The 13394-nt window shown below is 26.7% G+C and overlaps 1 protein-coding gene across 1 annotated transcript in view; it reads left to right on the top strand.

Moving 5' to 3' along the window:
* The window catches only part of LOC142331080 (visual system homeobox 1-like), a 374704-nt gene extending 364084 nt beyond the window's left edge, over positions 1-10620 (top strand). The window contains exon 7 of the mRNA XM_075376744.1: positions 1992-10620. Within this exon, the coding sequence (XP_075232859.1) occupies positions 1992-2390 (399 nt within the window). The 3' untranslated portion in view covers positions 2391-10620. The remainder of the gene's footprint in view (positions 1-1991) is intronic.
* Positions 10621-13394: the final 2774 nt, after the last annotated feature.

A 13394-nucleotide genomic window follows, 5' to 3' on the forward strand; every position in this document is an offset into this window, starting at 1 on the left:
TTCGGACATGAAAAATAACATCTAAAAGATTATGTTTATTAATGAAAATAATACACAGATTAACTTTTGAAAATTAAAAGTTTACCTTTTGGAACTACTTAAAAATTACTTCATGTTATTCTACCTCGATTAAGATCGTTTCTTTTCGTTATCGCTTTCGTTTCAATGTATTATCACTTTCTTTTCGTTACTACGTCGCGTTTCAATGTACTCCTGTAACCTAATAATGTCATATGATATGAAATACATTATAGTAGTTTCAGTTTCTTCTAAAACAAATATGATAGTTGTTATTTTATTTTTTATATATTTATTTATTTATTTATTTTTTTGTAAAAGTTTACTAAATTTAAGGGAACTTTATTTATTTTTTAAATTTTTAATTAAAATAAAAAACAAGACTTTGTAAGTAGATTAGATCATTTATCTAAGCAAAGTCTCATTAATTTCTTCTCCGTAACTTTTTTTTTTATAAAGCTACATGTATTAAAATGTATTATTTATGCCGATTTATGAATTTATAAAGTTATATGTATTGCACAGCTATGTGTATACGAATTTATATCATCGTTACGTAAGATGTAATAATATAATTATCAATGCGTTTTGATTTAGTTACGATTGATTTTCGATGTAATACTAAATAATAATACTTTTATTTTGTATAACAAACTAACAATAATCCCAAAATAACCTGTTAAGAAACGTAACTTAATTGAGGCCAAGTAAGTAAATTGTTTAATCGATTTTAATTCGGTGCACTATTAATCATTTTTAAGCGTATTCTTCCGTAATAAAACATTATACTATTATTGTTTAATAATTTTTAAAAATAAATATTATCCGATTTTGAAAAATGTTATATTTTCTCCTTTCATATAAATTACGGTGTTCCAGTTACGAGTAGTTTAGCTGTAACTAATGTTGCAATAAATTTCATTTCCAAACAGGACAAAATAGTTAAAATAATAATTTTGGATAAAAATCGAATTAGTGTAATTATTTGTAATCGTATAGTTAGGAACACATCTCTGATTTTGATGATATTTTTAACGTACCTTGTTTAGGACCTTAGTTATTCGTTAAAACTAAAAATTATTCGTCGGAAACGGCTATCACCCGAGTTATGTCTCTCGTAAATTACACGCACCTGCACTTGAAATTTCGTTATTTTGCACTTTACACGCGTAATATACATTATTTGTTAACGGTAATTTGCTTTCGTTTAAATTTTGTTAAGAATAAGATTAAATTTGCATAAGGCTAAGTTCGGTTAAGTCGAGCAGAAGTCTTGAATCATTCAGATTCTTATATTATCCAAATAAGAATTATTCAGATAAGAATTACTCTCGATTATTACTTCGTCTGATAAATGACGGTAAGTTCTATCAAATTTAGAAATTATTTATAAGCCAATCTAACCTAAATCTTGTGTTAATGTAACTACACTAAATGAAATTTCACTTGAACCGAGATATTTACTCCGTGAATAATTTATATCGCACATCTACCTTAATCTTAACTTAACCTAGTCGTAAGCGAATATAATCTCGTTCTTAATATAAATCACCGAAACTAAATTATATAGTTCGAAATTAATGCATATTACACGTGCACTGTGCAAAATAAAATTTTGGGTGCAGGTACTTCGTAACTTCAGAGAGTGAATGAGTTTCCGACTAATAATTTCAGTCGAAACGAATACGTAGATTCTAAATAAGATATATTTCAAATTTCATCAACATCAAGGTCGAGTCCGTAACTGTATATAATCACACAACTTAATCGAGTGTCAAGGTGAGTGTTTATCACCAAATTGTTGTGAATTTATAATTCTTATTTTTAACGAGCGATCGACAATCCGCTTTCTGAATCATAAAACGTCATTCCATTTAAATCCCCTTTCCCTTTCAAATGCGATGTATTTTTTTAACAGTCCCTTTTTCAGGGTAAAAATGTGATATTTGTGTAAAATGATTTTCCGATTACAGGTCTTAAATATGTCACAACAATGTTCTCAACAACAACAACAACAACAGCAGCAGCAGCAGCAACAGCAGCAACAACAACAATTACAACAAACAACGCAACAACAATCGGAAACAGAACAACATTTAAGACTCCAACAAGAATTACAATCGCATCAAGCGGCTATGCAACAATTAGCGACAACCGATCCGGAAGAATTTCGCAATAATTCTATCGCATGTCTGAGAGCTAAAGCACAAGAACATTCCGCCAAAATGCTTAGTCTTTCAGCAGATGCGTTAATGTTACATAATACGGCCGCGTTATTACGCGGAAGATCGTCGGCGTGTGACGCTAACGCCAATAATCTACATCACGGCGATCTTGTGTCGTCATCGGATACATCATCGTCTATCTTCTGACACCAACCGCCCCCGCCACAACCACCACCACCTCAACCACCGCCGCCGCCGCCGCCACCACAGCAACAACAATCTCAACACTAATAATATTATAATAACAATTAAATAGTTATAAGACTGAGAACTAAAGCCGTCGATCAGCTGATTCAAAAAATATATATATAAATAAACTATAAAAAAAAAACAATAACGAATTACATGCAAATCGCTCATAAATAGGATAAAACACAAATTTTATAACAAAATACAACTCTATGTATTATTAGCGATAGAAAACAAGGTAAACGAATAAACCAAAAAGAAAGTGATTCTAAACTTCTAAATAAAAACAAAATCTAAGTTCATTTAAACATTTTATACGTTCTGCGCACCCGCGGGTGAGTTTTATGCATGTCATTTCTAGCTAATTTAATACAAAAGCAATTTTACACAACACACTAGCTCATGTTCTTCATGTGTATTCTAAAAATTATTTCAGAGCTATTAAGAAGGAAAAAGAAAGTATTTGGAACCGATTTTAGAGTTTAAAATAAGGAATATGTCCGAAAACGTTTTGTTATCGAGTTACGTACGGCAAGCGAAATATTTCACCCGGATTTCAGTTCCACCGGTGAATTGAGATCTTAATAACATTTTTTAAAGCATTACATAAAGGGTATACTTGATGATTTCTTATGTGTTTTGACCTAAAAAGTCGAATAAAATTACGTTACTATATCTTTCGTAGTTATCCTACGGAAAACAGAAAAAAATCGATGATAAAAAAAAAGTGTTTTTTTAGGTTTGAACTACAATACCTTTGTTAAACGACTAATAAATGTCTAAATCTATTATCAAAACTATAGAGAATTTAATTTTGAGAAAATTTATCGATAAAATATGAAAAACCAAAAAAAAAATCAACTTTTAATGTAGAGTAATTTTATGATTTCGAAGCCCACGGTTAGAATTGTCATCTTAATTTTTCAAAGGTCTAAATTTATTGTACTAAAAACAACTGTTTTTAATTTTTACGAACTCATAACATTTTTCTGTTAAATTTTGTTTGTTTTGTATTTAAGAAAAAAATTGTTTTTTCCGCACTTTATTACATCAATTTTCTCAAACTTAAATTCTCTACAAGTTTTGACGATAAAATTTACGCATTTTTAGCGATTTAATAAAGTTATTGCACTTCAAACCTAAAAATAAACGCGTGTTGTATTATCGATTTTTTCTATTTTACATGGAATATCGTGAAAAATACGGAAGATACAATTCTGGGACCTTTTTTACGCAAATTTTTCAGGTAAAAAATGATAAGAAACCATCAAGTTTACTCTCTTAAAATAATTTCAGCACGACCTCATTTCACCGGGGGAACTGATATCCCGACGAAATTTTTCGCTAGCCTTAATTCGATAACAAAGCGTTTTCAGACATATTTGTATCAATTTTTTCCTTATTTCATGCTGTAGAATCAGCTCCCAAATTATTTCTCTTTCCTCCTGATTCACTCTGTAAACCGTTTAAAATGGAAAAATGAAATCTAATTTTAGATTAATGTTACTTCTTATTGCGATCATAAATGTTTTAAATATAACTTACATTAAACATTCTTCTTTTCTAATATTTATTCACGTATATTATTATTGTGAAAAAAATTCGGGTTTAGTTAATCATCATTGAAGTTTTATATGTTATCTTATCGATTTAAAGATATCATTATTATTTGATTAAATGTCTTGAGAAAGGAAATAATGGTATTTTTAGCCTTTACAATTTTTGAAATCCTTGAAGTCGGAGAATAAATTTTGCAAACATACCCAAAAAAAATGCGTTTAGAGGAAAATATCTTATGTTAGAAATTTGAAATCAGTAATCTTTGAAAAATTAACTTAAAAATTTGATAATTTTTTCCTTTATTTTCAAATGTAATATCTATTTCTATCTTTTTTTTTTTTTATGCGTAGTACATAAAAATATATATTTGGAGCAAAACTAAGTTTTAATATAAGTTATGTACAGAAATGAATTTTAATTTGTAAAAACTGTACACGAATCTAAAACTAAGCCTTCCTTTTCGTTTTAAACAATATAAAAAAAAATGTTTATCACCGAATTCAAAGCGCATAAGATTAATCTTTTATTGAAAGATTTCAATATAAAATAGAATTCAACTCGCTATAAGTATAACAATTTAGTCGTAAAAAGATAATCAAAAAATTAAACGTTCTGTTTAGAGATGAAATGTCTTCAAGGCATGATATCTGTTCAATATCTGATATTACTTTCTGCGGCGGAGTAGTAGCGTCTCGGCCTTTCATCCGAAGGTCCCGGTTTCGAATCCTGGCCGGTTACGGCATTTCTAATACGCCTAAAAAACTCCATTTCCATATCCCACGCATAACCTTTAAGCTTATGTGGCGATATGACCAACAAAAACCGTGTTCAATGTATATATTAATTTTATAATATATTTTTTTCAAGTTATATTAACATTATTCGGTTATGTACGGTTTTAATAGGAAAGAAACTAGCCGTTCACCTCATAACTCTTAACAATATATGCGTTAGTTTTCCAAGCGTTTGTGTAAAACCTTTTAACATAGTTGATGAAAGAACCGGTCGATTAACTCATACATAGAGATGAAATGTATAGCTACGATATTATTCTGTTTTTTATTTCTTGGAGAATAAATTATATTAGTTTAGAAGTTCAATAAGTCGATTTAATGATTAATAAATACGTAAATCTATTGTCAAAACTTGTAGAGGATTTCATTTTGAAAAATTGTTGTAATTAAGTATGCAAAACAAAAAAAAAACCAATCGACTTATAATGCCGAGTAATTTTATAATTTTGAAGCATACGGTTGGCATCGCCAACCTAATTTCCAAAGGCCTATAGTTATTGTATTAAAAACAGCTGTTTTAATTTTTTTAAACTCGTAACATTTTCTGTCATTAAAATTGATTTTGTCCATACCTTATAGTATAAATTTTCTCAAAAATAAATTAACTACAAGTTTTGATAATAAATTTTACGCTTTTACTATGATTTAACAAAGTTATCGTATTTCAATAACGTTATATGCAACGGTGTTTTTTAATTAAATAAACATGTTATATACAAAATATGTAAAAAAATGGTGTGCGCCTTTTTTTTTTAATCACCGAATGTATATTGGTGAAATTAAATCGCGTTTCTTTCACGTTGAACTTAATTCATTTCAGAGTTTAAGGTAAAATCTTAAAAATATTTCTTGCGGTCTATTCAGTCAACCCGTCGTTTATAAATAAATAAGTTTAACTCATACGAACACGATCTTAGATCAATATATTGTCGCTGAAAAAATTTGGAAAAAAAATTTTGTAGCGTTCATATCATACGATAACCAGGGTAAACGTGAGAAAATTGTTTGTTCCTTTATCGGTCGACTAAGAAAATAAATAAATTATGATTTTAACCTAAAAGCAAAAATATATTGGACTGAAATACGGGATTTGCATTCTCTAAAGCTTAATTATTGAATTATTTACGTAAATTCTACCCTGATCGACTTTATATTTTATAAATAAACAGCTGACATGTTAACACGAATTTTTATATCATAGATATTCAGCAGTCTTATTTTATTTAGTTTTTGGAATCACTTTTGGATAATTGGCCAAATATAATTTAAAGAGCACAGCTTATAGACTGTAAATTATATTAAAATGGACTTCTCATATTGATTTTATTTAGGGATATATTGCCGCGTAAATCGATGCGGTCTAGTTAGCTTAGCTAATAATCGGTTTAGTAGTTAAAATTAGTAGACTAAGGTAAACGGTTTTAAGACAGTACATTATAGCAGTAAAAATTAATCGGTGACATTATTTAAAATATACTTAACTCGATTTTAACAAAATGAAAGTAAAATTATTTATCTATTATACTTTTATTTTTTCCACTTTTTTAATATAAAAACCGAAGATTTTGGAGTTTATTAGGGAAATCTAAAAACAACTGACAAAAAAAGAAGTCCATTTTCAAGCAGATCTATATAAATTAATATATATAATTTCATTTTATAATGAAACGAAAAAGATGTTAACTGTTAACTTATAAATCCTCGCTGATGTAAATACTTAAAATATTTACCGATAATATTCGATGTTTGATAAAACAAAAAAAAGAAACGATTTAGAATGAGACTATGATATATATTGTAGTCAAAGTTTCATGTTATGGATTCTAGAATTTAAGATTTAATTCTCGAATTCAGAATCGCCTTTAAAAAAATACGGTAATAAATTTGGCTATCGATTCGATTAATTTTAAAACTGTTTAAAAATAAATCTTCACTGAAGCATCTATCATATTAAAAATCGACAAAGAATGTTTTTATAATTTTTGTAAAACGTTAAAGTGTACGTACAAATAAATATAAAAGAGAGAAATAAGTAAAAGAAAGAATTTTTGTTTTGTAAAACATTGTTTTAATCTGAATTTCCAACTGTTTTTTTTTTTTTTGTAACATGTAGAAATTGTTTTAATGTTAACCGAGAGAAAATTAAAAAAATAAGTCTAGAATTTAAAGCTGTTTTTATTATGGAACAATTACTTTACATTTTATTTTTATATTAATATAGTTTTAAATATAAAATAAAACGAAAAAAAAATTTATATTAATATTTATAATAGTAAATAAATTTATCAGTTTCCTTGGATAGTAATGTAGAATTATAAAGGAAAAAACTGGATTATGAAATATAAAAAGTAATAGTGGCTTCAAATCTTGTATAAGTTGTAAATTTTTGGACAAGTAAAAAGTTTGTTGTCAGAAAACTCTAGATAAGTTTAAAAAAAGTTAATCGCTTAACAATATATTAAAAAAAGTATTGGAAATTTGTAGTAGCATCCAAATAACACGAGAGCATTCCTCATATACTCAAATATTATCGGTCGAACTCGACGGTGATTTAAAAATTATGACTATACGTATTTATTAGATTTTTTTAAAGTAGTCTTATATATAAATTAAAATGTTGATTGCAGTACATGCGATAGATAAATGCTGAAACCGAACTTTTAAGAAATTGGAGAAAGCGGAGGAAAAAAACAAAAAAAGGAAGGCTCTCATGTTATTTGGAGTTCCCTATATTTAAATGTTTTATAAAACGTTTTTATATTTTTAAATTCCTTAACCAAACACATTTTTAAATTAAATTAACGATTTAATTACCATCGTCCCCAAATTTTTCTCATTTTAGTGAAAAGATTTTATTTTAAAGACATCCATGAATAAGTTACTCTTCATATTTTTAAATCCGCTAACTACTGTTCCCCATTTTTACCAACATTAAGGGGATAAAATTTAGTTTATATAACAAAAATTTCGAGTGTACAGAGCAAAAATAATTTATTCTTTTATCGGTATAAGCTATTTAAAAAAATTCTATATTATTAAAGGCAATAATTAAATAAATAGCTATTTTTATAGTTTCAGGCCTATTATTAACTATTGAAGTAATTAATGTTAAAAAGGTAATAACAATGAGCCTATAATGATAATAACATTTTTATTAAGAATGTTTTCTGTTTTCTCTCGTTTCTGGATAAATGAAGTACACTCTGGATAAAACATAAATATACGCAAGTTTGCATTAAACCATTTACAAAAGAAATTAATTTAATTTCCTATTTTAACAATAAATCCTCAAGAAATTTGTGTATTTTGATTATAAATGAACAAACTTCCTACAAATTAAAACAAAAGAAAAAACGTTAAATCATAAAAGAACGACTAACAGCTAATTTCGTGTTCAATATACAAATAATAATCTAGTTAAGGTACGTATAAAACGATTAAAAGAGATTCTTGTTATATATTACCGTAAAACATAGTTTGAGCTTTGCGCTCGTCAAAGTCTAATTTAGTAGTCGACCTCTGGTGATCGGGGACAGAGAAAGGTGGAAGTTTTAATTATCAAACAGAAAGGGCGACGCGGGGAAATTATTATTAAGAAAATCGATTTGGCCGGTAGACATGTCACGTCATACATTCAGCAAACGGATTTTAAATTTACTATTTTTTATTTTTTTGCGACAAACTTCGTCGTTAATTAAAAACGATAAAACGCATACAGACTGTCCTAAGTTTAATACCGCTTTATTTAATTAAGATAAGAACGAAAATTGGATTTTTATATCAAACTCAAATTATAGAACGAACAAAAACAAATGATATACTGGTCGTCCTCACTCATCCTCTGATTAATACTCGTACCTTACGGTAGCTCCGGAGGCTAAACAGGAAAAGAAAGAACACGAAAAAGAGTACCAGAAAAAGAGTACCAGCGACACACCATATAAGGGCGTACGAAAAATACACCTAAACATCATCTCAGATTTTTTGATTTTAAATTGAAAGTAGCCGAAAAACTACTCGACCCGTCTTCATTAAATTTTCACAAGCACCTAACCTAAAATTTTTAGAAAATTCATCGTCATTGTTCGTATCGACTATCTACATCAATATCCACGATTCCTTTAGACAGTTATTAAGCGATTTACTAAATTTAATGTAATTTTCTATAAAATATCAATTTGTATTATTGTCGCAATGTACATAAAAACAATAGTTTGAAACAGAAATAAAGGAAACTACGACTATTTACATATTCATCCAAATTAATTTATTTTATCCGGTATGTTAGCAGCAATAAGGCTGAGAGCAAAAGCCCGCACATAATTACTAAAAAAAATCTTTCTATTTTTGAAATTCTATATGCGTATAGCGAGGGCGAAGGTATTTTAATATTTTACGACTACAGTTTATACGCAAGACAAAAAAGGTTTTATCTTGACGTAAACAATTATTGCCGTTACAGTTTTTTCACGACAAAAATACTAATCATTTTTGCCATAATCTACATGATCAGACCGATTTTAACGTTCTTTTCGATAAGTTATTAAATAAAATATTGTAACTTTTTATTGATTATTATAAATATACTTAAATTATTATATTTAAAGACGACTTCGTGGCTCTTACAAAACTGACAGCTACTCGGAAGGATCGGGTAATCACAAGGAATATAAAGCTGAGACTGCTTTAAGTCCTACAGAAGAATTCTTTTCTCGTACGGACGGAGAAGAGGACAACTCGATTGCAAACGAGCTGATTATACGCAGGAGATTATCCGTAACATGCTTATAACATATCCTCCGCTTTAAGTTTACGGCAGAAGACCCCAGAAAGGATCACGATTTAAATTAAAACTAAAATAAACAACGTGTCAACGAAAGAAACGATTGTAAACTGAAAAATAGTTAAAATATCGATATATCGACTTTTATTTATATTACAAAAAAATCTCCAAAATATTATATAATATTAACGTGTTGATATTCCCGCTATATTTTTTACCGAATAAAGCAAGAAATTCTTCTGGTGATATCGGTATAGTTAAACAAAACGAAAAGAAAAAATAAAACAAAAAAAATTACGTATAAGAAAAATCGTTATTTTATTTACGAGTGTAACGTTTTCATATAATAATAAATAAGCCAGGTAGGCTACTTCGATTTAATTCAATTATAGTAAAGAGCCTTTTAGTTTATATAAAAAGGAAAAATAACGAAAATAAAATCGATATAACAGACACGAACATTAGGGATATTAACCGATGTTAATAACAATATTACTGCAATTTTCTAGCTTTTTATCGTAGAAGAAAAGCACTCTTCCCCTTCAAGCAGAGAATAAAAACTAGAGGGAGAAAATAAGGTACATGTTAAATATAATAAATAAAAAAAAAGCCTGAAGAAAATAATAATAATATAAAGTAATGCACAATGGAAATAAGAAATATAAACCGCATATCGTATATCCAATCAACGGTCGATATAGTTAATATCTAATATTAACAATTTGCGATGGTATTTTTACCTGTCAAACGTGTAAAATATGGTAAATTAATCTCCATAATTTCCACTTTTGTTATATTATTCGATCAACAAAAGAGCCAATTTTTGTATATGACATGTACTATGAATATATACATTTCCAGTCCGTTATTAATTCTTGTTTACAAAAAAATTAATAAAACGCATACACACAAACAAAACAGCAATTTTTACGTATTATAAATTTTACAAAATATCTTTCTACTTTTTCTTTTTAAAATTTTAAAATATTAATAAACAACGGATTATTTCCTAGTAAAAAAATGAATTACTATAAAGTATATTCTTGTTAAATAAAAATATCCCTATACTGTGTAACAAAAAACTTAATCTAAAATTTATAGGATATGTATCATATATATATTATATATATATATATATATATATATATTTTTTTTTTTTTTTTTTTTTTTTTACCATTATTTGCGTAGTCATCATTTAAGACATTCTTAATTACACAACTATTTCCGAACAAAGAACTGTTAAAGAACTACCCGTAAAATTAAAAAGACCTACTGGGTTAGTCTAGCAGTTAAACTCGTTATCGCAAAATCAGCTGATTTTCGATGTCGAGAGTTCTAAGGTTCGAATCTTTGTAAAGGCTGTTGCTTTTATATGAATTACAATGCATGATTACCGGTGTTCTTTGGCGATTGGGTTTCAATCGACTGCGTCTCAGGAGCGGTCCACCTGAATCTGTTCCAGAGTACACCTTTACCGGTACAATTACACTTACGCTGCAGCAATATCAGGCCTGGCAAACCGGTAACATACGCACCCAGACCCGACAGTAATCGGAAAACAGGTTGGAGAAATATTATTATATAGCTGTACGAGTGTTTAAAAGTAATATTGTTTACCTTTAATATTTTTAATTTGTTCCTGGGATCTCAAGTGAAAAAGAAAATACCTCTATATGACCCTCTACCTTAACTTTAACTTCTGGCAGTAACTTATTTAAAAGTACATCGAAAATATAGAAAATTAATAATGTAATACCAGTAATAATAACAATAATAATAATAATAATAATAATGATAATGATGATGATGTGCCTAGATTTTAAAGACTATAAACACTGTTAGTGAATGTTTCGTTAATTTATTTACTGCCACTTTTTTTTACTTTGTATCAGAAAAAATGTAACACTAATGTAACTAATGTAGTTCTACTGAAAAAAAAATAACAATAGATATATAATATTTTGTTTATCTGATATATTTTTATCTTTTTGAGATGAAGATAAACGAGTATAGTTTATCTAAATAAATATTTAAATTTACAAGAATAATATAATTACAACGAAATTTTTTAAAAATTTATTATACTTACTTAATGATATAAATAGCATGAAAACAGTCTCTCATCTTATACTAGATTTAAAGCATACGGAAAATCATTTTAAAAAAAATTAATTATAAAAAAAGCAATAAGAAAAAATTTGTATCGCAACCGAATATTTTGTAAACAAGAAAAAAATACTACAGCTGGGAGCTATCATGCTATTTAAAAGTTAACTGTGTATTAAATATTTTATGTTTTCAACATATTTAAAAGTAAATCGTTTTAATATTAATCTTTTAACAGATTCATTTCAACGCATCGGTTATCATCAAATAACAGGAACGGTAACAAAAATACTGATGACCAAAGATTCGAAACATTTCTATTATTAAAAACTTTATCATTTTTTTTTACTTATTATGAGATAAATGAACTATAATATAAATTGTACAGCGTAAAAGAATTTTTATTTTTTATTAGATAAAATATTTAATAAATCTTACAAACATACATACATATGTATGTTTTTATATTTATGTAAAACGAGTTAATTTTTATAAACAAAAATTATGTGTGATAAAAAAATATTGCAACGACGTATTAATATAAAAAATAATTTATTCTAAAATAGCAAAAAAGTATAGAAATTGTTTTAAAAAAAATACACGTGTTTTGTTACGTTTTATATTTTATATTAAATATAATGCGTGTAAAAATAGGAAAGTGAAAAAATAATGTGTTAAAATATAAACAGTGACATTAAAATGATTATAATATGGTATTTTAACAAAAAAACTTATGAAATTACAACATACAAAAAAGATATCTACGGAAATGATAAAAGCGTGTAGAGTGGTGGTTTGTGTTACGAAAACTACATTACGTAAATATAAACGTGGAAAATTGAACTTCGTGTAATACAACTCAAATAAATATATGTAAAAATTATAGTTCGTAAGTGAAAATAAATTTAAAAGATATTTACTATAAACATTTCGATTCTATTTTAATTAAGTTATTAAATTGAATGGACTTAATAATTATAATATAGAAATACATATAAATATATATTATATTTTGTACATTTAATCAAATATTTAGGTTAAATTGTATAAGCTTCTTGTATTATAAATATAAATATATAAAAATATATTAGTTTATATAATTATTTTACATAAGTTTTTATTCTGTGTGCAATATTTGCAAGGTAAACGATCGATTTTCTTTTGTTACATTATATTTTTTGTGTAATATTTAATTATAAACAAAAAATTGTAAATTATTAGTAGGTAATAATTAGTAATAATGTGGATAATAATGTAAATATTACGTACTATAAAAAAAATTAAAAATTAAAAAAAAATTGTGATGTTATTTTTACGATGGTGTAATGGAATTATATTTTTCACATTTATTTACAGCGATTTTGTAGTTCCTTTTGTTTATTTTTTTTACCAAAAGTTTACACTTATAATTTACTACGGTTTTATATTATATAAAATTTTAATAAGTAAATTATTTCTTTTAAACAAATAAGTATCTAAGTTAAATTTATTTCTAATTCTTATCGATATCTATCGTTGTAATTTGGTTAGATTTATTTTAAAATTTAATTTCGTCTGATGTTTTTATTTATACGATCAAAGAAAAAAAAGAATAAATTTAATTTATTCAGGTCGATCGACCGATACAATAAATAATACAGAGTAATTTAATATTTCTTTAATATGTTTAACTTTAATATACAATAAAGAAATATTAAGTTTTCGAATCTTTTCCTATAG

This window comes from Lycorma delicatula, chromosome 10 (genome assembly GCF_047948215.1).
Source record: "Lycorma delicatula isolate Av1 chromosome 10, ASM4794821v1, whole genome shotgun sequence".
NCBI classification, from domain to species: domain Eukaryota; kingdom Metazoa; phylum Arthropoda; class Insecta; order Hemiptera; family Fulgoridae; genus Lycorma; species Lycorma delicatula.